Here is a 27392-nt window from a genome sequence, read left to right as displayed (position 1 = left end):
TTCTCATTTACATGTATCACATACGTAGGTCTCTTAGTTCTTTGTGTCTCCAAAGACTCCTGTAAGACAACTGTAGGATATATATGCAGAATTTCCACAGTAAAAACTGCATCAAGTAAAATCTTCTAAGATTTTCACACAGAGCAAATGCAGAAATGCTCTTTGCCTCTGAATCCTTCCCCTTTGATTGCAGGGATAAACAAACCTGAGATCTCACCTATGCACACACCTCATTGGTCCCAGACAATTCCCAGGCAGCAGTTAGCTCACTGGTACCAGGAATCTTGCTAGTAATGCAGGTTCAGCATCCACAGTGCTTTCTGTCCGGCTCATTGCTTTGGTGTTCTATCTTCACCTTTGCTCCACATGGCTGTATGCCAGGTGGAAGGGCATTACTCAGTATATGACACCATCTGATGTTTGGAAAGCACTGACAACTGAAAACAAACCTGAGCAGCCTGGAATTGGAAAATGCTTATTTTTGAGGGGGTTAACAACACCTGTTGTGTTGGATGCTGTGAGTCTGGGAGCTGAGCTGCCCAAACACAGATGGTGGTTGGAGTGCTCCAAAACTGTTGTTGCAGCATCCAGCTGGAGGGTGGCACAAAGTTGAGACCTTGTGTGTACCTGAAGCCCCTGGTGACCAGGGAGTGCCATCTGCCACCGGAGTAGGGGAAATATTCTAAAGCAGATAACAGTGCAGTTAAAAGGCCCTCAGCAGGCTCTTTCCTCATTGACCTAATAGTCTGCTTGATGTTCCAACTTAGACATCAGTGCACGTTATGAATTTGCCCGGGCTCTGCTGCAACACGGAGAGATACCTAGGACCCCAGAAGGGACCAGTCCGGCAGGTGATCTCTCAGCCTACCTGCTGTGCAAACCGTCATCACTGAGTTAAAGACAAAACCTGGCCGCTTGACCTTTACATATTGGCTATAGCAGTGTTTTCTGGCATGGTTTTTGATCTCACTGGGTCCAACTCTTGATCCCTGTCCCATGGAGGATGCTGCTGCCTCTCCTTCAGCACGCCATCACCTCAAGCAGAGCCAGATTTGACTCTGAAACGATGAACTGCTCTAGACCTGCCTAACTCTGTGCAGTCACTCTGGTGTCTCTGCACTCAGTGTCCCGGGAGGGCTTATTTGGATGGGGTTTGTGCTGCAGGTACCTGTGATGGACTCAAGCCAAGGAAAGGTGTCTTGTGGGAGCCGGGAGACCTCAGGGCCCCCGCTCCGGCTAGCCTGGCGAGTTCCCCAGGCTGATGGAGAGGCACCAGTGTTTTAAGAGCACCATCTACTGGCTAATGGGAGCAAAATGAGGCAGTGATTCGTTAAGAGTCCCTCTGTTCACTACAACGAGTGCTGGAGCCACCTTAATCAACGGGTGAAGATTGGAGAGCAAGTAGGGAGAGCTGGAGTGACACTGGGTATGGGTCTTAAATAAAGCCAAACTTAAACTGGCAACCTTAAGACTTGTCAGAAGAATTAAATTTCATCAAAAGTCTTCTCTGTCTTCAAAAAGTCCATTATAGTTAGTTGACATTATCTTGCTAGGAAGCTGTGAGTCTCAGTTCTGGTCATGTTTTGCATCCTTTTGTGGGATTTCTTAGCTGGATTGGTCTTGTCTCTAGAAAACAGCATTTTTAAAGAAAGCAAAGAATTGGCAAGGTTTCTGTGTGCACTTACAATATGCTCTCCTCCCTATGTGCCCATCAGTGCTGTTCCTCATAATTATTCTAGCTGCAAAAAAAAAAAAAGTCATGGGTGGTAATTCCTCTCCTTGATAACTCTTCTCTTTTATCAGCTGTAGTTTAATATTGTGAGAACCCCAAAGAGTTGTTTATGCTCTTGACTAACTGCATACCGACTGGGTCACAGAAATGTCGAGAGCTATGCCAGTGTGAATATGAGACAGAAAAAAGAAGGATTTGTACGGGGTTGTTTTTCTTCTAGGTGATATCTATATGCAGTTCCAAATGTCAGAGGATTCCTTTGCACAGATTGTTAAATTTAATTTAATTTGCTATTAAATTTGCTCTGGGCTTCCAAAGTTGCTAGTGCATTTCTTTATATAGGTGGAATAATCTTACTTTTTTCTTCCCGTATACATTAATGCAAATGGGAAAAATGACGTTGTATTTAGGACCTGGAAAAAAGTCCAATATAAAATAGAATTTGTAAGGATGGCTGTGATCATATATTTCTATGTACTGTTAATGGCTAGTGGTTGAATGTTGGGCAATTATACGATTCATTTATTATGTGAGACAAAACAATGTTTGCAGGTACCTGTGGTGTGCCCTCCTGACTCTGAAAGTCAAACTGAACCAGACAGACAGACAAACATGCAAAGTAATATATTTGGTGGCATTAAAAAAAGTATTATATATCTATGTGTATATATCCAACTGCTGTTACTGTGAACAGTCTTCTCTCCCTTATATGCATGAGAGTTGCTATTATCATTAATCTTAATGTAACATTTACATTTGAATGCTTTTTATTTCTCTCTATTTTCTCCTTTCAGTTGCAAACGAGGCAGGTGACAAAAATGCACGACCACTTTCACGATTTGCCCGTAAGTAGGCTTTTTTATTTTAACTGTCTGACTTCTATATTGACTGTAGAAATAAACACATTTAATAAGTCTTTTAATCTCGTATTATGTCCACCCTGTTATTACAGTTCATTTACAGTACTAAACTGAGGAAGCATAGTACGTAGTTGGAAAAGTCACTTACAGAAATTCAGTCTTATTGAACAGAGTTGATGCAAATTTAAAAGAATGGAAGGCTTTGTGGCCTTACTGTTGTTTCAAGCATAAAAGGTTATAACAATGTAAGTGTCACAAAGCCAGCTGAAGTTGACTACAGTGGCTACAACGAGATTTGGGTCAAGCCTTAGTGTACAAAAAAATGTAATTAAACCGTACTGATAACTCCTCCATCACGTTTTGCTTCACACAGCAAGGTTAGGAATGAAAGGTATGGCTTGGGATCAGAAATAAGTGACCCAACTTTGAAGAAAGCAAAGGGATGCATCTGGTAATGTAGCACCAACTGACCATGACTTTGACCATATGAATTGTTAAAAACACACGTGACAAAATATGTAGGAATGAGGAGGAGGATAGGAAATCCTATTCATAATGCATGCAGTTTCATGTTGATTTGTGATCACTTTGCAGGGAAAAAATCCCCTTCTCATTGTTGAAAGGGGGTATTTGCCATCATCGTGGGTGGTGCAGATCAAACCATCAAAATAATTTACATCTGTGGTGCAGTATTTCACACAGTCACAGGATGGCACTCTGAGCATGCCATACGTCACATAGGTAGCTAAGGTACATAATGTAGAAGGAACGTCTGTGGCTAGGAAATCTGTTGCATGTAGTGACTTACATGGAAGGTGATGGAGGAGATTGAACAGGATTGAGAGAGAGTTGTACTGGCATTCCTTATTCCTGATTTAGGGTTTATTTTCCTTCACGTTGTAGACAGTAAAGCTTAAGAAGGGCCTCTGTTCATCAGTCCTGGCTGGTTCAACCCTGAAAATGCTTATGGAAAAGGAAATCACAGAGGAGGGAAATGTAAATGCAAACATTTTCAAGTTCTTTATCACTCTGCTTTTTGTCCATTAGCGTTCCTGAATACTAGGTACGGTGTTGGAATATTCAGCCCAAGTACTGTTTATTCCTGGATATTTGGGTTACAAGGACTTCATGCTGCAATATTGCTTGACAAATAGGTCAAGCATAATGTCATGAAATTTGGAACTGAGCTGGCATTTCAGTTCTGATTCTGACATTCATAAGAACTTGATTTTTGGTGAACGTGTATAGGGTGCAGGTCTGAGACCCAGGAGCAACCACGTTCTGTTCCTGCTTTAATCTTGGTTCTCAGCCAGGCAGACAAGCCTTATCTGCAGAGGTAGGGGTGACTGGCATTACATGGAGGAGAACAGACCGTTGGATGGCTATCAGCTGAATGGATACCCCCTTATAAGGCCTCATTGTATGACCCAGTGCTGCATGGGATTAAGTGTGGAGCTGAGATCAAGTCTGCAGGCTACTTGACAGTAAGAGAAATGCAATGCAGAGAGGAACACTTAGATAAGCCTGGTTGGGAAATAGTCACAGAGGCATAATATAGAGACGAAGGGAGATAATTCAAAGTGTAAACCAGACCTTCACTGTTAGGAGTTAAATTTAGTGATCTGGAAGTCAGGTGGAGGATTTAATGATCCAGCTGGCTTCTCATAGGGTATCATTAATGATGACTGTGTGGTCATGAGCAGTATAAGGTGACAATTCTGTGAGAATGGGAAAGAAGATTAGAATGGGAACTATGTTATGGAAAGGAGGGAGATGTCTGAGGCATGTGCTGTGCTAACGTGAGTTAAATGGATGATGTCCAAATTTATGCTGAGACTATTATAACCTACTCTACCATACCATGTTTCATTGAACAAACAGTGGAGTGCAGATCAAGCATTCAAAAACATCCTGACTGCAGAAAAAACTGCAGCATTTGGGGACAATGATTCAAGCAATAACTGAAGTCATAGAGGATTATCGTCATTACTCTTGTGTAAGTCACAAACCTGAGACTGGGTATCTTCCTGGATTGTGCCTTTCACATTCACTCAAATGATTAATTCAAAAGCAGTTATTATTAGCTTCATCTTCACAACAGAGAACAGGATTTCCATTGCTCCCTAACAGCTGCCCATTTGAGGTTAACAGTAAAACCTTCACACATTTCACTGGGACCACAGTTGGTCTGTCATTGAACACTTAACAAACGTACCCATTTTGGCTGACCTTATCTACCTGATCTAAGTTTCTGTGCGTGCAGCCAAACACAAGATAACCTACCGAAACCCAGATGAGCCTTGTCCATCCTGACTGTTGTCCACAGCTCTCTGGAGCATGTAGCTGTTTCCCCTTTAGTTCAGGACCAAAGAAGAGGGAAAGGCTGCTGGTGTTGTTAAGTGAGGCAGTGGGAATGGTAGTTGTGTGGTTATTGGCGCTCCAGGTAGCTAGACTTGCAGTGTAACAATATTTTCAGGCTATATGAAAGTATTTGAACACCTACCCACAGATTCTTTAAGCAGAGTTCTGCTTTTTAAATTACAACACCTAAGCCTATTTTACTTTTGCTTCTAGCTCAGCTATAATCATCTTTGACAGGGTACAATAAAATGAGGGAGAAGCATTTTTGCAAATGTTTACATTTATTCACAAAGATTTGAAATTAAAATTGAGTTAAGTGTTATTCATTCCAATGCTAGGGCTACCTGATCTCCTGTACTCTTAAATGTCAAATTTCAGTCCATTTAGGAGACTTTGAATTTAAGAGGTTACTCCTGCCTTTAGCAGCCATTAATGTGCCTGGTATCTCACTAAGTCATCTTGCTACAAGTACCACTGTACCATCAGTCTTTGTGGCGATTTAAATTCATCAAGCTTTCAGCATTTCAGGCAGCTGGAAGCTCCTGACTGGTGTTTGCTCAGGCAGGCCTGTTAAGTACAACAATCATTTGCTGAATGCCCTTGACCAGAGCATAGCTGTGGGCAGGCTGAACGCTGATGAGGACAGGTGGGCATGGCATTTCATTGCTCTAGTGAAGTTGGTTAATTCATGTTAGTTGGCTGATTTGCTGCTGTTGATCTTCAGAAGAGCCAAGTAGATCTGGGTCTATCGCCTAGATCTAATCACAGAGGAAAGCTGCATGGGATGGATATCCATGCTGGAGGAAAAGGTATGGGTGTATGTGCAGAGAACATAGGGAGAAAAACTGTATACGCTGAAATAAGTGCTTGTTTTTCTTGCACTGTTTTTGTTTAAAGAAAAAAAAAAGAAAGAAAAAAAAGGTTTGATTTGAGTGATTATGTGGTTTTCAGTGGCAACTAGTTAACCTGTCACTGTTGGTTTTCAGTGCTAGTGCAAACAGTGAGCTACTTACTTGTATCTAGTAAGTGCAGAAAAAGGCTAATATGTCTTTTTCCTGGACCATGGAGTTGTCCTGTGCCTGACAAGCTGGAGGGCTTGTGGAATAAAAGAAAGAGCAGAGCTGAGGAAATAGGGAGAAGGTGGTGGTTTGGGAAGCTCAGCAGATTCCTTGGAGTAATTGCAGGGGAAAACCTCAAAATTACAAAAGTGGCTTCAGAGACGCTCTTTTCCACAAAATATAATTTTAATAGTGCACAGCAACTTTTTTTCTACAAGTGTTGGTGTCGTGCTCTCCTGTCTTAGTGTACAGCATGTATGGCTGGATGGCAACTTATTTTTCTTTGTTGATGGGTAAACTTCTGGTTCCAACTGTGCTGAGTATGCCATACTTTTGCAAAAGAAATGGTCCTCAACAGACAATAGGTAATCATAGTATTTTTGGCTCTATCACAGGTGGCCTGTATGGTCAGATAATTTAAAGCTCTTACATTCTTTAAATTTCCCCTTACAGAATGGGAAAACAAATGCTTACCTTTTCAAGTAAAATGAAGAGATTTTGGGAAATTTGGGTGGTGGTCTAAAGAACAGAAACAGTGGTATTGCCATAACATTGCAAGTCCTTGAATTATAAAGATGTATTGATGTTGCATTTATTTCTGCAGCCATTGTGTAGACAGTACTTGGCTTTGGACTACCTGGTGTGAGAAATAATTTTTGTAACTATTGTACCACAGAACTCAGCATAGGACATCAAGGCTACCTGTACATCTGGGTAAATACAGTTCTTGTACGTTAAATAGCTGCTGACAATTAAAAGCAGAGAAGCCTATGAGTATGAAGCTTTCCTGATTAGCTAGGAAATAGTCTGAAAATTATTTTGTACTGGAGAAGGTAGATGAAGATTCTTGCTGATCTTCTGTCTTTGCACCATTTAGGCTGTGTGAAAACAAGGCATTTAAGACAACCAGCAAAATAAGGCTGCCATCACCTGTCCGTAGCAGCAGATATTGCTGCTTCTAACAGGGTAGTTTCTCATGATATATTCTCAGGAGACATGGGATAACAACTCTTCTATTTGATTTCCTGTTATGTACTTACTGTGTACTGCAACAAAAAGTCAACCTTAATCCATGTGTTAGGTCTGCTATTTGCTTCTTAATTGTCTCTACTGGATAATTAAGTCTGAATGCTGGGAAAATATTTTAAAATCTTACCTGTACAGTCTATTATAAAATCAGTTGCTCACTTCAGAAATACCCATTTATCAGATTTTTTTTTTTCGTTTTGCATATTGATAAAAAGCCCATGGAGAATGACTACTAGCAGAGTTGGTACGTCTTATTACTTTGGAATCCAGTAAGATTAATGTTTGCTGCACCTCTGTTGTGAGAAGTCTCTTAACTGAAATAATGAGTATGTCTATACTTAGCTGCTCTTCTTGGGATCTGCTAACTCACCCATGTATATTCTGTAATACTTGAAGTTAGAATGTGACACAGGTGTTCAGTATGGTAGTATCACTGGGATTTTCAGAAGTGCCTAATTTATTCAGAAGCCATTTGGAAATTTTTGAAAATATGAGACAGATACTTAAATTTTATGAACTGTAAGTCATGTATTCTCTTCTTCAAAGGCTGGGAGGAGATCTGATTGAAGGGCGCTAATTGTACTTTGTCAGTGGAACTAGACTTACAGATGAGGATGGGTTCTCTGAATGACATGCAAGAGGCACCTGGTGACACTTCTAGATAAATGTAAAAAGATCATCCATAGAAATATTTTGGCATTTGAATGTCTACTGAGAAAAGTTGAAATTTCAACAGAAAAATATGTTTCCTGATACTAGTCCTTCAGTGATATCTTAAATCTGTAATTTAAGCACTATTAACTTTAGTTTAAGAAACTCAATGATTGTTATTGTATTGATTTGGTACTTTGTTTTTTGGTTAGTTCTTTGGCTTAAAATACAGTCACATCAATACATGCTAAGCTATAAATTAAGTACAATGTGGAGAGGATGGTTTTTATTGAGATGTGAAAACTCCCTGTTCTGTAATCAAGTCTTTTTATGGGAAGCATTATGGTCTTGGATTTGGAATGACCTGAAAGTTAGTGCTTATCTCCACTTTGAGCTTTATTTCAGGTTTTCAGGCTTAATCCCAAACTGGTGGTGATGCAGAGGTAAAAAGATAACAGACCATCTTTGTTTTCCAGACTGCTGAGAGACAACAATAGGCCTATGAATTTATTTTCCTTATTCTCTGGTTTTGCAGGGTCTAAATCACAAAACTGCTTGTGGAACACCATTATCGGTGGTCTGACCGGCAATCTCAAGGAAAGGCCAAAGCCGACCATCATCAGTGACCCTAGACCTCCTGAAGAAATCTTAGCGGATGAACTACCGCCGGTGGACAGTCCTGAGGCATTGGTGAAAGCGTCTTTCAGGTCTGATGGATATGAGTTTACTTTGTTTATCCTTGAGAGGATATCTTTTTAAGATTAAGTCTGCAGTGTGGGTTTGGTGGGAGAAATCAATACTGAAGGATTCTGCAATGCTGCGTATCTGTACTGAATAACAGTGAAAAAAGAGGTCCATAAATAATACTGACTGGACTTGTCTTTTACTTCGCAGACCTCATTAGCCTTCCTAAAAGATTATGAACTAGACAGATATAAAGTCTGTATCTAGTCAAAGTGGTCAGCAAAGACAGCTCATTATATGAAGATGTCTTTGAAGGTTGGTACTGTTTCATTTGAAAGTGGTTTAGTGATGAAGACTTGCACTTTAGGTCAGATGATGTGCTTTGTTGATGCAAAAGAGAGCTAAACCTTTTTCTGTTGATGTGATGTCTTGAGAACTGTCTAGCATTAATTTATTTTATCAAGGACAAGGATTCTGGCAAGGGGCTTGCAAGCAAGCGATTGCTGCTGTTGTAAAGTGTGTGATATATCTATTACTGGGTTTTCCTCTCTCTTATTTAATCATGTGGACGTACAGTTGTCAGATGTTTCTTGGAGGCATGTTTTCTGAAAATAATTTTCTCAAAGTGAGGTAAAATAGAGAAGCCATGTGATCTTTGACCAAAATGTGAAAATTGGCATGCCCAGCAAAAGTGAAGTGAGTGGCAGAATGGATTTTTCCAAGTGTTTTTCGAGCATTTTTTTTTGTTTTTGTTGAAAAACTATGCTCCACTTTTCTTTTATAGTAAACATACATGTGTGCAAACATAAAATGGTTTTTGCTTTGGATAAATTTCTCTTGACTACAGTGATTTTTGATTATACCTCAGTCGGTCAGACTTATTTCAGTCTTCATATAATCACTATTTTGAAGGCACTTATTTAAGTCATTATATTAGGTGGTAATTTCAGATATCTTGTTTATACTGCTTGACATTTAAAAACATAGTACCATAAAGTGAGTTTGTCAGTCTATATACATAAATCCTGTAATTCCATAGTGCATTTTCATTCTTTAGTATTTCCATTTAAATTCTTCAGGACAAGTGTTTCAGAACCTGGATCCTCCTTTTATGATGACCCGTAATATTTAATGGCTTTTAAACACTTTGTGTCTTTGTGTTTGTGATATTTAAAATGTATAATTTCAAGAGATTGAACTCTTTTTCAGCTTTCACTTCTCATAACAAATTCTGGGTAGCTGCAATCCTTACATTGCCATCGTCAAGATAATTTCAACCATTTTATATGACAAAATAATGTCACAGCATTTCAAATGGCATGATTTGATTATGTGAGTAGGGGTAACTCTTGGAAGATGTGAGCTTGTATATAGCATAATAAGGACTGATGAGTTGGAAAATGTAATTTAGCAAAATAGTTCTGCTAATGCAGTTTAAATGGCTTTATAAACATTACAGAACCTTTGTTTTTCACCAGTATAGAAATTACTGTACGATGTGGCATTTTTGGAGGCTTTTATAGATGGAAATCCAAACAAATTATTGTTACAAAGTAAATTTTAATTGTCTAGTTTCATAAAGAAAGGAAGCCCCCTGTGTGCTTGAGCTATGCAGGGGAGTGGAAGATAAGAGAGTACATTGCAATTACTGTCTGAAGACATGAAAAAATAAAAACACTGTGGTGTTTTTATTCAGTTTGGGATCTTGTTGATATTATGGTGCAAACTAGGGCTCAGGAGGGCGGTAGCATCTTTTGTATGATGGGTTGCATGTTCGATTCATCAAGGTCTTCTGTGGGTTGTGATCTTCCAGTGCTTCCGTGACAGAGTTTGACTGGTGTGTCTGAGTGTATGTGATTGCCTGGCAAGCATGGGCTTTCCTTGTTTCTTGTTTATTAGACACTAGTGGAAGATCTTGCTACCCTGTTGCCTTTTGTGGAATGAAATGTGCTTTACAAGTTGTCCAGTCCAGCATGTCTTAATTGGGAATCTGGTGGCTAAATCTCAGGGGGTGTGTGGGGCGATGTTGGGCTTGTATGAACTGATTTTAGAGAGAAAAACCAGGCCTTGTTTTCGAATGTGACTGCTACAAACTGTAAAATGCAGCGACTCCTTTACTAGTTCTGATTCACTCCTGTTAGAGCAGTGTATGGCGAAACTATCCCTTTCATGCATAGTTAAAAAGAAAATGTCTCTCCAGTGTCAAATGAGTCACACTTGCTTGTGATTGCATATCTTTTTATGTGAATACATACAAGCAGCATGAAATCCCAGTTGCCACCTCTTGTATTAGATCTTGTTTTCTACTGTGCAGTACTTATTGTTCTGTAGCTTGGAATATTAGGAAGAGATCTATATTTGATTTTGTTCAGCTTCTAGATGTGAGCTTGAAATGCATTTAAACATGAAGGGAGGAATGTGATTATTTCAGTCATTTCAGTTGTACTTTTCCTGCAGTAATAATCCATCTGTAAGATGTAAAGCAAAAACCAAATGAAACCAACCCCTTCTCTACACCCCGAATAAGTATAGTGCACGATCTCTCCCTAATTAAAAGGTGTTCTGATGGGGCTTGATTTTCTTATACAATTATTTTACTATCTCTTTTCTGAAGATACCAAGAACAAGCACAAGATTGGTCTAAACAAGGCTGAATACCTTTTTAAAGAGAGAATTGAACATGTTTGTAGTATCATCTTGTTCGCAGTATTGTACTGAGCAAGCAGTTATAAGTAATTTTGTGTCTTGACTAGTTATACTACTCCAGTGCTTAAAATATAGATTTAAAATCCATTCTTACTGGCATTTAGTCTATTTGTCTAGTAAAGGCAGGGGAGGCCCCAGTTTGAATTACATTTGAGAATACAATGGAATATGGACAATGGTGGATTATCCCCTTTTGACAAGGGAAAAGATATAATTAGACACACTGAATGATTAGCTTCTTGGCCCACAATTCATGCAACAAATCTGATATATCCACTATCTTTCTTTGCACAAATATGCAAGTTCACAATTACAGGAACTGTGATCACTTTCTTTTTGAATAGCTGTGCATGGATCAGCATCCATGTATGTACAGTTGTTGGCAGTGGCTGTGGATTGATGCCCAGGAATATTAGGTGGTGGGCGTACGGCCTTGTCAGGGCTGCATGATCTGGCTATTGGCTGGAGATGTCAGTGGTTGCTGACACTGAAGTCTCCAATTCAGAAACTCTCTTCCTAGATCTGCTTTTTGATCTGCTTGGTCCCTGTAATGAGCAGTGGTGCTATTGGTATTGGTAAGAATTAACAGTGGTAATTAAGGAGATTGTGTAATACTTTACAGCCTGCTTTAGCTTCTGTGTGCTGCTCCCTGGCAGTGCTACCCAAGCAGGCATTTTGATAATGCTGGGCTGGCACCCACCAGGGGGAGCAGAGAAACAACAGACAAGTTTGTGGAAGTGCTTTATGTTGGAGGATATGAGAGAAACTGCTGCATTTGTCCCCAGACTGCTGCCTGGAGTGAATCAAGTCACCCGTGTGGCACTGCTCCAGCTGAAAATTTGATGTGTCCAAGATCATTTCTCCTAGACTTGTTTGGTTTTGATGTACGGGAGAGATGGACTGTAACTTTGAGTCCAGAGACCTGGGACACTGCATTGGGGTATATGACTGTGATGGTGCTTATGGGATGTAATGGCTGTGCTTGATCTTGTGGCAGGAGAGATCCTATGGTACAAGGTGACTGAGACATCTAGGGAAGAGTGGAGAAGCTCATCTGAGACAAAATGCTCACTGCAGCCTCCCATCCTGGTCCAGGGCCTGTGTGACAGTTAAAGTTGGTCTGGAATCATGGAGTAGTCCAGCTGGCTCTATCTAGTGGGGGCTTGGGGCAGGAGTGTTTCCAAAGTGATCAATCAGGGTAGCAGGCAGCTGAACAGTCAGCAGACGTGGCAAAGACCCTCTGTCCTGTACCAGACAAGCCTTACTGGATGCCTATGTAGCTATACTTGAACTAGGAAGTGATATCTGTCATCTGTTACCAAGGCTCTATGTCCTGGCAACCAGAAAGGCAGATTCAGTTCCTTCAAAGTCAGAGAGTTTTTAAGCTCAAGACTTGCATGGGTTCTTAATTGCCATCACCTTTCAGAATACTTCCAGCTTTTAGCTTGAGACTGGTAACATCCCTGCTTACCTTAATAGCTGCTTTTCCTATGTCAGCTGCAAAGTTTCTTTATCTTTCCAAGGACAGTTTGCTTTGCTTTCCTTTCCTTGTCTGCTTCTGTTCTGCTTTGGAAGTCTTAAATCACACTGGCAGCTAATCTTCTTGTATTTCTGGTTTGGTTGTGAGTGATGTAAACTCTTGCTCATGCCAGCTACTGGCCATTTGATCTACAGGATGGAAGTGATACTGCAGTGCTCCAAATGTGAAAACTTCAGTCACAGCACCATGTGCTGGGAGTCAGCCCATGAGCCTCAGTTGTGTGGGTCAAGGTGGCATCAATGGGAATAAGGGGTATAAGCCAGCCTTCCCCCTGCCTTGCCTGAGTCATAGCAAGAGCCCATCTCCAGTTACATGGTGAAGAGGGACCTGCAGGACTCCTTTACCACCTCTCATGTTTTGACACTCTGGGCAGCACGAAAGCTTGGCTGTAGCTACCTAAGCTAGTATGTGAGGTCTGAAAATGAGAGGGAGGTGATGCTGTGCGGGAGAGCTGTGACCATGACCGCAGAAGAACAGGAGTTGAGGGCTAGTTGTGGGGTAGAATAAAGCCCGCCTTTCCTTACGGGTCTCAGTATTTGTTTATTGCCTTTTTTATTTGGATTTTCTTCTTGTTTTTTAAAAAAGATGAATCTCACTTGCCCTAACTTATCTAAAAAAAAAAAAAAAAAAAGACACTTTCTCATTGGTTTTTGTACCCATCTACTGCAGATTCAGGTCTCACTAAACATTAAAATATAAGCAGTCTCTCTGAAAACCACCTTTCTCAACATCTTTCTCAATCCAGACTTACTATAAGGCACTTTACTTGCATTAAACTTACATTCATCGATGTTGTATTCAAACCTCTTGCTTATTCCTGTTGTTTATTGATACTCATTATGACGAATAAGAAGTGAAAAGTGTTCTGTTTGTTAAGGAACTGGCCCCCAAATCATTTGTCTCTCTTCTCTCTTCTTTTAACTGTGCCTCCCTTCTAGGTGCATGTAATGCTTTGTGAGAGCTATGCACTCATTTCTTGGTAGATTGAGATTTATGAGTCAGAGCGGGAATGATCAGAGGAGAAAGATTTATACCAGTTACTGTTCAAAGGCTGTATTCTCTCTCTCTTTGCATATATCCACACAGGTCCAAGAGGAGGGTGTTTTTTCAGGCAGTTGAAAGGGAAATGGACTTCTCTCTCTTTTGGGGTTTTTCTTTTTTTTTTTTGATATCACAGTCTTCTTGTTCTTCATGGGATAGATGTATTATTGATGACAAGCAAAGCCAGAGATTCTGTCCCGGTAAATATCAGATGCATCAAAAGACCCAAGTTGAGAAATTCAGATGGACTGTGGGGTGTCCTAACAGACCTGTGCCTCTGAAAGGCAGGGAACAAATCCACTTCCAAAATGGGAATGAGAGTTTGAGCTGAAGCTCCGTGAATAAACAAGGTCCTGGTAGTAAAGAAGCTTTGAGTACTGCCCAATGCCTGTCCTTGACCACACTTCTCTGCCTGACGTATGTCACCTGAATCTTGTACCATAATAAACTCTGAGCATTTGTTTTGCAGCTGTGCAAGGCTTCCAGTTCTGGCTTTGTAAGCATACAGATCACCCCCAGTCCTTGACATGGACTACGGTACCCCACCACACACAGAGGACAAACATATTTTTTAAATCCAGATGTGGTATACCTGTACAACCATATGAGTCTCAAATGTCTGTGCGGCACTTGTGGGTATACAGGGCTGTTCCAGGGGCTGTGATTAGTTGCTTGGCTTACTGAAGTTGCTAGCCCAGTCTTCCTTGCAGGTTTACAGAAGAAACTGTATGTGGGCAGGGAGTTGTGTATAGGAAAATACATTAATTTAGGGATAGCCTTTATTCTGATAAGGAAGCGTTTAATAATGCACTATTTAGTTATCTCCAGCATGAGAGATTAATAGCCTCTACATACTAATATCAAACTGGGATGCCTTGCAATTCCTGTTGACATAATTTTTAGCCTGGTTTCCTAAGGAAAACTGGCTATCCTTTTCCTAAGGAAATTGCTGTATATCTCTTAGTCAGCCTTCCCATTAACTTCTTAAACATAGCTGAACTTGATCAGTAACTTAACAGAATGGTAGACCTCTCAAAGGTATTTAGTTCCTATCTATTTTGTGAAAACTGATAGTAGGATAAAAAAGGGTCCCACTAAAGGGAATGGATAGGAGAGAGAAAAGCTGACTTCTGAGAGTTGCTGTCTGGCTGATCAGTGCTAACATACTTCCTAGCTAATCAGCACATCTGTAGCTGTGAACGAGGCACCATATGTGACCACACAAGCAGGCAGGGCAATATTTGGAGGAAAAGCCCAAGGAGAGCAGAGCAGCAGGAGACACAGTAGGTAACAGAATGTGTTGCTATGGGGAAGGTAGGAAAGATGTAAAGCACAAGTGCATAAGAAACCAGTCATAGCTTGTGCTGCAGCTTTGAGTACTACAACATGCTAACGAAAGGTATTATTGTCACTACTATTATGATATGAAACATGTCTAATCACCCTGGTGGGGTGGACCACATATCTTATTCTGGTAGATTAAGTGAATTGTATGCCATGACCCCCTCCCCTCATGCCTTGTGGTGACACCCAGCCTGGTCTTTCTGTGACCATGCAGAGACGCAGGGTTTCCTGACGTGAACTGACTGTCATGGAGTGTCACCCAATGGGAAGGAGCAGCTGGGCTTTCAGGCAAAATAGCACTGGAAAGGGTCTGGTGGCCACCTGGCCTATTCCTCCAGCCTGCAGCCTGCCCTTGAAGGGCACTTGGGAGGAAGGGAGGGGAGTGAGGGCTCTGGAACAGATTTATTGTCCTGGCAGCCTGTGCAAGTCCTGTGGGCCATAAGTTGCTCATCCTGTTATTGAATTAAGACTGTCACGGTATATTTTTCATTCCCAATGAGAAAATGGGATAGTGGCTTTCTTACTCTTGGCAGTTAGAGAGAGTGTGATGAGCTGAGATAAAAGTCTTTGACTAATCAATTGCTGAAGCTTTATCTTGAGTTCTTTAATTTGCGTAAGCAAGAAGCATTAAAAAGGCACTCAAAGGAAATTCCTATACAGTTTCATCTCCTTTTAAATGGCTGGCTGATGGCAATGAAGTTAAGTGGTACGTTATACTGTGATGCTTTCCTAAAGGATGTGGTAAAACGTTCTCCAGATCAAATCCGATCAGGGACAGGTTTGGTTTGGTTTTGAGACCACAAAACCTGCAAGTAGGAGTTCAGGAATATTTTGAAGTGAATAACAACAATAGCAATCATGAAATTACCCAAAATAATCTTAAGGCTGATGGATAAGAGCTTAATCTTCGCTAAGGTCCTGCATTTCTTCTTAATGTGAAGAGCTTTGAAGGAGCAGGAAAAAGGGATACTTAGCTCCAGTTAATTGAGTATGACAATCAGATCTGGAGAGAAAACTGTGTTCTGTCTTGGGAAAACACTAGCCGTTTATGCATTGAGATACAAATTTGAGATGTAGTTTTTTCATGAAAGCCAAGAGAGAGTCTATGCTAAACATTTACCTGGGACACATTGGAAATCCCCATACCTGTTGCAGGTGTCACGCATCCAATGGATTGAATTGTTGATTCCCACGGGAATGCTATTAATATCAGGCTATGGGTTGCTTGGAGTCCCTTGTTTGCACCCCCTGCTGTGTGTATCTTTCTTTTGACTCTGTGCTTTCTGGTGAAGGTTTTGTCCAGTTTGCCTCCCCATGCAAAATGATTTTTGGTAACTGCTGTATTTTGCTGGAAATTCTTTTGCCAGAAATTCGCAGCCCAGCCTACCAGTGACTTTGCAGATGTATAGCAACATCTAGGTAAGTAAAGCTGCTGCGAACTGTCAACACCCCTTACCCACATAACTTGCTAATGGCTGTTCTTTATCTGGTTTTTGCATGTTAAGCTGCCTGCTGGCAATTTCGAGAAACTATTTTATGTAATAGAAAGGTCTCATTTGGAAATTATCACACTATCCATCTGAGTACTCAGCACTTGCTGATGTCAGAGCCACTGTGTCTGTAGTTTGCAGATTGGGACATTTATTTTTAGTTCCAATAATTTTTGGATCTGAATCTACTGAAGTGTTCACAGCAAGACTGCTAAAACTATCATGTGTTACTTGGTTTCCATGTGAACTTTATAAATTGATCTAAACTTTATAAATTGACTCAGGTTGTTTTGAAACCAGGCCTGTAGTTTAAATTCGCTGTCAGTGCTGCTCTTACTCTGGCAAAAAGCAATCTTGTATCTTCTTTTGGTGGAAAGGCCTTCATTCTGAGGTGTGGAAATTGACCCAGGAATGTGGGCTTTGGGTCCCCATTTGTGCCCAGGGCTTCCTTCCATTATGTATGTTCCTTTGATCTGTCTCTTCTTTCATGTGAGCACTTGCAGTTCCTTGTCAGAGCAAATTTTCTCTGAGCTCAGCTGAAAAAGGACTAGACCTGAATTTCTGTTTCTTTTAAATGAGAGCTACTGAAGAGTGTTTATTGTAAAAAGGAAAACTATCAGAAGCTTATTTTCCTTCCTCTTAAATGATGTGCACAAGCAGCGTTTAGATCAGTGCGAGCATCTGTAGTTGCAGTTTCTAAGATGAAGATAACATTTCTATTTCTAGTACTTAGAACCTCAAGATTGATTTTTGTCATATAATTGTCAACAATAGTATCTGCTCCTGAATCAAAAAGATGCTTGTTATCCTTCCAGCTGCTTGTAGCAGTTACAATTAAGTCTGCCCTAATTCCAAACAGTATAATTCATAATAAAGTAATATTCAGATTCATTCTGAAGATTTTGAGAAAATTGGATTCCTCTTATGGCACTGTACCTCCTTTTGAGGGTTTCTCGGCTTCCTAAACTTTTAAAGTTGCTCATAATTATCTGCAATGTCTGCAGTACTTGAGTAAAAGAATTACAGAGTGTAGTAGTGTAAATACAGTGGGCCAAATTTGGTGTAAATTGGCATAAAACTCAGTTGACTTCTGTGGAGTTACAGTGATTTACTGCATCTGAGTATGTGGCTTGATATTTCAAAACAGTGCTTGTGCACTGACATTTGCATATATGTTGATTAATGTTACAAATCTGATAAACTTGGTAGAGTGTTTTTGCTGAATCATGAGCGATGCTGTTGAATAATATGTTAATCAAAGTGGCCTGGGCTAGATACAGCAAATTCCCATCTGAGGAATGCCCACTGGCTTTCAGAGAAACTCCATGAAGCTTGCAGACTTTGAATCAGTACAGCCTTTAACTGTTTCCCTTTTTTCTCCACTGCTTTAATGCTGATTCTAGTGTAGCCAAGGCACTTTCTGAGCATCTGAGGCTGGCGTTGGCAAGCCATGACCTGACATGTAGGTTTTATTCATGTTGCTTGGGCTTTACATATTTGCTCATTGCATTGGCTCTCAGAAAAAAAATGTACTTAGTGCTTTTTTGCTTTATAATTCATTATATAATATAAATAATTGTGTTATCCTGACATATCAGCTCTTTTGCTAGCAAAACTGTCCTAATTTCTTACAAAAATTACTGATTGGTATCAACAGAATACAGGCTTCTTAGTTTTGTGCTGCAGCAGAATATCAGCCGTATTACTCTCTTTTTTTCAAACTCATTTCATTTTTTTCTGAACTGAAGTGAGGTTAAACTCAGATTTGTCATATTCTACATGTCATTCTTTTTGAAGCAGTTGTACAATAATTAATGAAAATTTTATAATAGCACAAATTGACTCAATATATTTTACACAGATCGATTTCCCACCACCACCCCACCCCCCCCCCCCCCCCAGCATGGCTGTGCTATGGCTTATACAACTATGGTTTATGCTGTTTAACATTAATGACCTGGATGATGGGGCACAGTGCACCCTCAGCAAGTTTGTAGATGAAAAACCCCCAAAACAGGGGGTGTGGTTGGTAGACCAGGTGGGTGTGCCACCATCCAGAGGGACATCCACAGGCTGGAGAACTGGGCTGACAGGAACCTCATGCAGTTCAGCAAGAGGAAGTACGAAGTCCTGCACCGTGGTGGCGAAAAACCCCATGCACCAGTATGTGCTGGGGGCTGACTGACTGGAAAGCAGCTTTGCTGAGAAGAAGCTGGGGGTCCTGGTGGACAACAACTTCAACCATGAACCAGCAATATGACCTTGCAGCAAAGAAGGCCAACAGCATCCTGGGTGGCATTAGGAAGAGTGTCACCAGCAGGTCCATCTTCCCCTCTGCTCAGCACTGGTGAGGCCACATGTGGAGTGCCGGGTCCAGTTCTGGATTCCCTAGTGCAAGAGGGACAGGGGCGTACTGGAAAGAGTCCAGCAAAGGACCATGGAGAAGATTAAGAGACTGGAGCGTCTGACATAGAAGGGGAGCCAGGAGAGCTGGGACTGTTCAGCCCGGAGGAGAGAAGGCTTGGGGGAAGCTTATCAATATAAATACCTGACGGAAGGAAGCACACAAGATGGGGCCAGGCTCTCCTCAGTAGTGCCCAGTGACAGGACAAGAGGCAGAGGGCAAAAACCAAAATACAGGAAATACCATTCAAACATAAGAAAAAGCTCTTTTTTTTTTTTTTTAAATGGTTTTTGGGTTGAGTTTGGGTTTGTGTTTTTTTTTTTTTGGTTTTTTTTTTTAATTTACTGTGAGGGGTAGTCAGACAGTGGCAGAGGTTGTCCAGCGTTGTGGAGTCTCCATCCTTGTAGGTACTCAGAACATGACAGGATACAGTCCTGGGCAACCTGCTTTAGCTGACACTGCTTTGAGCAAGGGGGTTGGACTAGATGATCTCCAGAGGCCCCCTCCAGCCTCAGCATTTCAGTGATTCTGTGGTGGGAAGAGTGAAGCTGAATTATCACCCTGTGACTAAAATCCGAGTGTCTGATCTGCATTGCGGATCTGTTATCTGCATTGCAGATTTTTGTTGCATCATCTGCACACATCCGCTGCATGGAACTCCCTCTGATGTCAGTATGAAGTAGAGGTCTGCAGTGCAGATTGGCAGCTGGGATTTTTCTCTGGAGGCTTTCCCCATCTGTGTTTGAGACAAACCAGAATAACATATTTTAACTTTTTTTCCTCTGTAAACTGAGTGTATTGTGAATTGAGTCTTCCATAGAGAAGTTTATTGAAATGCAAGCTTCATCTCCCAGTCATCAAAAGAAAGTGGCACTGCATTCACAGCTCATATAGAAGATAGGAAGGAAGAAACTCATGTCACAAGATGCTAATACAGGTCCTCAAATGTGATTTAAATTTGTCTGAACAAACTTCCTCTAAGAAGGGAGGAGAAGTGCAAATGACAGAGACGACTTCCATAAAGAACTAGTGAAAACTTTTTTATCAGTTCATCATGAGTTGGGTAATGGTCTTAGTGAGATTATCTGTAGCCTTAGAAACCATTAGTTCATTACCAGGGTCAGCCAAATGCTTTGATCTGTTTTGAGTTGAAGCCTGGTAACAGAGGTTACTGCTTGTTGCTTCTGCAGAAGCATTTCTGGGGATCCTGCTGAGCTTTCTCTAGGTCTTAAAAAATATTGCTTAAATATTTATCTTTGCATAGGTACTAGGCTAAGGTGTCATCTATTTTTAACCAGTACTCTCTACTAATGTTGATTTCAACAGAGCACTTGGCCTAAAATACTACATGGGAAATTTTCTAATGTATTTCCTCCAGCACTGACATAAGGTGAAGTGATAGGAAAGCAAATAAGCCCATTCCCTCATTAATCTTTCAATTGCTGAATTTGTGTGTCTATTGATGTGCAAAATGTGATTATACTTTTTTCTTTGTCTTGTCAAAGATAAAGCCATCTTAATGACACTCATCTCTCCACAGACACTTTATTGGGAACTACCTGTTAAATATTTTCAGTAGCTGGCTTCTAAAATTCTCTATTTTTGTTTTGTTGGCCCAGGCATGGCCTCAGATGTGAGACCAGATTCTCTGCCAGTTTTATCCATGCAGTTTTATTAGAGTACCTGCCTTTAGCAGGGCTGCACCAGTATATGCCTAAGGCAACTGAGATGTCACAAGCTGAATGACATTAGTTAATTGAATGCAATTCAGATGGAGAGAAAGGTAATCAATCAACCAGTTCTCTGTTCTCCTCTGAGTGTCTTCATACTTCCGTGGGAATTTCAAGGAATCTGGTGATAGAAACAAAGCACCAAAAGCTAACTTGACTCAAAATTTCAGACAGGTAGCATGAACAACAACCATCTCTGTCTTTTTTTTGAACAGGAGATATTTTCTGGAGAGAAGGTGAAAGAAACAGGCTTGCTATGTGACCACATTGAGATAAACACTGGCTTTGTTGAACTCTGAGACAAAATGCTGGCTTTTAAGGGCCAAGTATGTGCAGTTTTCAGAGTATGCCCCAACGGCTGTAGCTCTGGCTAGACAACTGCATCCCTGTTCAGGCTGTTTGACATCCCCAGTACAGAAAGGCTGAGTGCTACGAGGGATACTTGCTATTCCACAGCACCTGACTGTGGTCTGCCTGGTCTTGGCGAGCGTTTGTGCCATACCTGACTTCTCTGTAACCATGCGGACCCCAGGGCCACCACACTGCTACCTTTGCAAGTAGCTCTGCCCAGTGTCCTCCTTGGCTGTTCTCTAATGACCATGAAGGGATTATTTTTCACTGTGATGTTACTAGCAAGACAGGAAAGGCAGGAGGGGTTCAGCTGTTTTGTGAGGGACTTAGGACAGCCAGAGCTGCAGGTAAGAGAGCTGAGGTGACCTGCGGTGACCTCCTCGTGGTTGTGGATAGCCAGCTGGTTCACATGCAGGGGTCTAGCTCCTGTGCCGGTTTTATGTTGTGTGTGGGATTTTGTGTGATTATTTTTTTGTTTCTGTTTTATTTTTTTTGTGATTCCTACTGAATTAAGGTGTGTCACCTCACGCTGTTTCTGGCAGAGTGACACCAGCATCCCTTGGTAGGACTGGATTTGCAGGACTGGGCTGTGGGCTAAATGAGCTGGCAGAAAGTTTGGAATGGTGCCAGGTCTGGGACCAGCTGCCCAGTCCGGAAGGAGAGGGTGGTGGTCATCATCCTCTGCACAAAACTCACATTACCCTGTGGCCTTCCTTACTTGGCACCACCAGCCTGTTCAATGTCAGCATTGGAGCGTGCAGGTGTGTGGAACTACAACCATCTGGCTTTTGCTCAACTTAGCAATGAAACTAACAGTCACTTTCTGACAGAAAGCCATACTTGTCTGGGCTGGGAATGTCCACGGGTTCCCTGTTGTGTAGCATCTACTGGAGGATAGTGTCCATTTGTGTGGCACTTACCATTTTCCTGGGATGACTGCCATAAGCATTTAATTTATGCTAGTGTCACTAATCAAGTCTATGATTTCTGTGTGGTTTAGGGCTTTTGTCTGGCCCAAACTTGTAAGCAGTCAAGTCCCAGGTGTTAGTTTAGTCTTGTGAAGCCCAGTGGCAGTTATCTGATCAGAAACATCCTTGTTTGGTGCCTGTGTTGAGATGACATCATGACTGGTTACTGTGTGGCATTGTTGCATCTAGTTTTCTGGGTCCCACTGGCTATAGCATCATGCTGACCTGGCCATGTAACTACAGTGTTTTGGGCTATGCCTCTTCTCCAGGTGTACACTGACTAGTGATGCTTCAGGTGGCTTGAATCCAGAAGATGCATCCAAACTACATATGAGTGCAGACTGGGAAGTGCATCAAAAGGCTACTATTTTCAAAGCGTTACTGCTTGTTGAACAAAGGCTGGTGCCTTGCTGCAGCCTAGGCAGTGTGGACATATGGCCAACTTAGCCTGCAAAGTGGCTTTGAGAAGATAGGCTCAATAGAACCAATGGAGAGTTTAGAGAGGATCGCTGAGTTCATTTTATACCTATTTCCTGAAATTTCTTCTTCTCAGCTTCACTCTTCTTGGTCATATATTCTTAAAATAAAACTCTTCTTTAAGAAAAAAATAAAAAATTCTGGCTCTGTAGTTTTCAGGCAGCATGGACTATAAAATTAAATAACCCAACTGTATATTTAGAAGCATGCAAGTAAATGTCTCGTAGCTAAACTTAATATAAAGGTACAGCTAATTGAAAGTAGTATGTTAACACTGAGAATAATGCTGTACTTATTTCCCATTTCACAAGGTAGAAAATAAACTTCAGTTAAATGAAATTGCAATGAAAATAATTATTATTTTGTTGTATTTCTGAGGAAGAAAGTAAATACTGGACATTTCTTAGACGATTTTGGAACTTTTTTCTATTATGGGTGTTCTTTCAACTTTAAAACATTTTCATCAGAATTTTCTGATGCCTCTAAAAATAATAATAATGTAGGAGACTAGCAATATTAGATAAACAATTGCCAATTAAATCAATCTTACTGTTAAAACACAATATGAAAATGCATACTGCAAAGCAGCATGAAAAAAATGCATAGAAAAATGGTAATGCATGATTTTCAGAATAATTTGCTTTGTGTTTTTTACATCCCTGTTTAGTGGTTTGTCATAATCCTTACCAAACAGTTATGTATGTAACAGTATGCAAAGGACCTTCCTTGCAACACTCTCCTTGGGATACCTAGTTTGTGACAGCAAAAATGGGAATGCCATGGAAAGGAAAAGGAGGAATGAGAGTAGATGGATGGTATTCCGTGTGTGTGCATGTGTAGGCAGGGAGACCCCTGAACCATTTCATGAATGTCAGACCAGGATCCTGCTGAGAGATGCTGGTGGTCCTCCAGGATAACTCAGCCCTGGATTGTCTTCCTTCTTCAAGTGCTCTTTCTGTGAGAAGGCTGAAAAAGGTGGCATATCTTGGAAAAGTAGGGTGTGTGGTACCAAGTACCTGCTTTTTTTACCCTGATAGGAGAAGAGGAATTGGGGCCTGTCACAGACTTAAGCCTGCTTTTCTCTCTAGTGTCAGCAAGTAGAAATTTTGCTCCTTTCAGGGCAATATCATAGGTTGACACCTGTGAACACACTGCAACAACTCAGCCAGGTGGGAAGCCTGAAAACATACTGAGGGACAAAACTTAGCTGCTAGAAGCAGCATTAGAAACTGGCAGTGAAGTTTGTCATGAATGGGTCCAGTGAGGAACCAGATATGTTGTGCTCATCTCTGAGGAGATGCAAAACCCACAGCTGAATATTAAGCAAAAAGGGGGGGGGGGGGGTGGAAAAAGAGAAGGAATAAAAAAAAAAAAAAAAAAAGAAGCATAGTTTGGAGGAAAGCACATATTTTTCAGTCTCATGTAGAATACAGGAAGTTGGTTTCAAATGTTTTGTTGTTGTCATTACCTTTTTGATACGAGTAGTTCATGCTGCTACAGGAGAATCGCAATTAAAAGTGATGACGGTGTCAGGGTAGCCTCCATGGTAGGAGACAGTGCATTCCCCTCTCTCTGTGTTGGCTTGCAGAGCCTCGCTCCTCACTGAGGGAGGTGGGCTGCCACACTACTCTGAACACAGATGCGGGTGATTTTGATGCTGAAGGTCATGCCCAGCTCCTCTTTCATGTGCCACAGGTCTGTGACTAGCTGATGAGTGTAGCTGCACAGTATGTATATGCAACGGGAGATAAGAGGACTGTTTTGCTGTGGCTCTACAAAAGCTATGGTCAAGAGGACCCAATGACAGAGGAGTGACAGCTCTGATAAGCCAGACCTCTACACAGTGTCTAATTTTAGTGTTTATCTGACCAGTGGGTAACTGGAAGTGTTGTCAAATGACAGATAAAACCCTAAAAACATGCACTGTGGCCATCCTTTTATCATTAGTTGCAAGTAACCATGGGGATAAGGATCTAAGAGGTCCGTTTTTGTTTCCCCATTGTTCAGTTCAAAAATGGAATCAGGAATAACTTTAAGTGAGAGTCAAATGGACTTCAAGCCTGTAGATGAAAATAAATACAGGGACAGAGACTCTGACCTTGTCTAGACACAAAAATAGCAGTGATTTAGAGATCAGTTTATTAACTTATTACTTGCATCTATTTAATTAAATTCAGTAACTGATGTGTGCAGCATTCCCTTTCTAGCACACCTGCGTGGAGGAAGATGTTATCATGCCAGTTCAGGCACTCATGCAGCAGCAGGAAATCATGAATATAATGTCTGTTGTTTTCTTCCTTCACATCCTGTAGGTGAACATCTGAGGTAAGGCAGAGGGGCATCTTTCCACACTGTCATTCTCTGTATTTCTCTTTCTTCAGCCTGTTTTCATTGTACTTTAATTTTGTGTTTTAAATTAAATTATTTATTTATTTATTTATTTTAAAATTAGTTTTAAATTAATTAAAAAATTAATTTTTTTAAAATGTGCAGAAGTGGTGGCTTGCCCATGACACCTGACTGATGGTTGTTCTCTCATTTGGCCCTTGTCACTGCAGGAGCAGGCGTACTGTGATTGCTTTACTCGCCACGTTAGGCTATCAGCCAGCGTTTGTTGATCATTTATGTGCTTGTGGATTTGAAGTTGTCATTCTTCCCATTTGCCATAGTTTGCTTTTTTTTTTTTTTTTTTTAAAAAAGCTTCTGGCACATTACACAGTCCTTCCAATACCTTCTCTGAACCCTTCCCAAAATTTGTCATGGATGTTATTCAAGAAAGCAAAGAAGGGGTCAACGAACAACACTGAGACAGAAAGAATTAAGTCTTGTCAATTTATATTTAATGGATGGCATTTTTTTAAATTCATAATTAAATAACCCAACCTTTTCTCATTTCAATTCTTGGAAATAGTTTTGCTGTAGCCCAATCTAAATTTATTGTTCTCAGGCAAGAGAGGAGCCCTGTTGGTGGGAGAATTGTGTGGGTGGTGTAACACATACAGCTTCCAGCTCACCTTCCCATTATTCAGATGCCAGAATCTGTGATCAGTTGTATACAGCAAGTTGCCTATATTTGTGTTTCACATTTTTGTGGCACTTGCAAGATACCTACTACTATGTATTACTCTTATATTTTGCCACTAGTATGAGATTGCTGCTGAGCTGATTCATCCTTGTGGAGAGTGAAGTCAGATATGTAAAAAGTTAATTATTTGTCATCTGCTTGACTTACTACACTGACTTTTTATGATGTTTTGAGTCAAATTCAGAGTGTTTGTCCTCTTATCTTCAGTGATCTGGATTGGCTGTAGTTCAAGCTGCAAACGAAGGCTGTGGTCAACAGCCTTCTGGACAGTGGAGCTTTTTCTACAAATGTACCAGTCTGTATGGAAAATGGAAATAACTTTAGCTTTCAAGATTTTTCTGCATTTTAATGGAAATTTACAGTTCTGAACAAATTCTGTGTGCAAACGTAACTTGGTTAAAATCTAAGAGTGACTCCTAGGGAAACAATAACGAGGGGAAGTTTGACAGAAACTGGTCCAAATTCATGCAAACATTTGGACTAGTTAGCACAATTTTTTTTTTTTTTTTCATAAACTTCAGGAAATCTTCTTGGCCTCGTTAAGGTATCTTTTAAGGGTTTTAGTTCCTGCAACAGAGAGTTTCCGTAGTCATCCTGAGACCTTTCAAGCATGGGATGTTTGGCTGAGCAATATTAATTGAGGAGTGAGGAGGTTTTGGAGTCTGCTATTAATAGATGAGTACTAATAAGGTGGTCCAGGAGAATTTAATATTTTATGAGGTTGGGGGGGGGGAATATATATATATATATAAAAGAGGTGCAGGATGGGAAAAAAATCCTCAGATGAATCATTCTGATTTAGATAAATGGTTCTCATTCCACCTACCAAAATGTGGATTAAATACTCAGAACAAGTAACTGTGAAGTAACGGACAAAACCTGACATCCACCTGCTGCATCATTTCTACCTCTTAATGAACAGTAAATGATGCAGCTGCTTTGCCACGCTGGGTGTATTTAGCTACAGAAATGGAGATGTGGCAACAGAGAGCTGCAATGAGGCTGTGGTAGGTTTCTGGTTTTGGCTGCCAAATGTCAATGTGTAATTTCTGATCATTTCAATAAAGACTGCTTTTAGATTGAATACAGAGGGGAAACAGGCATGTCATGAGTGGCAGATTTATGCCTGAAGTCCTCCACTTTTAAGAATATAAGTGAAATTTGAGAACAAGTAATTCTTAAACCATATTTTACTCTGTCCACTGTAACTTAGGAATAAGTAGATGCGTATCAGACTGATAAAGGAGAAGTCAGATGCTGTTATGTGATTTTACTGAATGAACCTAATCTATAGCATCTCTCTCTTGGTTCTCCTAGAGACAATCTAGTGCTCTCTTTTTTCTCATCTGCATGGAGATGCTGTTGCGTTTTTTTTTTCCTTGATGGCAATTTTGTTGCCCAGTTGACAGCTTAAGAAAATTTCTCCTCTAAGCAAATTACCTGCAGTTTGCCAAGGGTGGGACTAAGGTTTGTGTGGGAAACCATCTTAATTGTTGTTCATTGCTGATTTTGTTTGGTGTTTTGTCATTGTTGTGCTGGAGGTCTCAATTTCAGGACAGAATTACAATTAGAGCAGTCAAAAATTCCCTCCTCCTTTTGAGGTTCTTTGCATGTTGATGCAGCTCCCCAAACCTTTTCCAGAGGCAGACAGCCATATAATTTGCTGGAAAAGCAGTAAGGTAACCTTCAAGGTGCTTTCTACATTGCTTGTCTTCTCATATCTCTGAAAAGGGATTTGATCGTGGGGAAAAGAAAGCGGACTAGAAGCGGAGTGTAATTTTTGTATAGCTTTTTTTCAGTACTACAGTTCTATAACAGGACAGGATAGTGTGTCAAAGCCGGGGCAGATAAAATGTTAGTACACAAACTTCCTAATTTGTC

General features: G+C 40.7%; 1 protein-coding gene across 6 annotated transcripts in view; it reads left to right on the top strand.

Moving 5' to 3' along the window:
* The window catches only part of PDE1C (phosphodiesterase 1C), a 347698-nt gene that overhangs the window by 43272 nt on the left and 277034 nt on the right, over positions 1-27392 (top strand). For all 6 annotated transcript variants that reach the window (XM_030007697.1, XM_030007696.1, XM_030007701.1 and 3 more), the window contains exons 2-3: positions 2527-2577; positions 8227-8398. In XM_030007697.1, the coding sequence (XP_029863557.1) occupies positions 2527-2577; positions 8227-8398 (223 nt within the window). The remainder of the gene's footprint in view (positions 1-2526; positions 2578-8226; positions 8399-27392) is intronic.

The sequence above is a fragment of the Aquila chrysaetos genome, chromosome 3 (assembly GCF_900496995.4).
Source record: "Aquila chrysaetos chrysaetos chromosome 3, bAquChr1.4, whole genome shotgun sequence".
Taxonomy (NCBI): Eukaryota; Metazoa; Chordata; class Aves; order Accipitriformes; family Accipitridae; genus Aquila; species Aquila chrysaetos.
The sequence above is the reverse complement of the archived record's forward strand: the minus strand, read 5'-3'. Positions and strand labels throughout refer to the sequence as shown.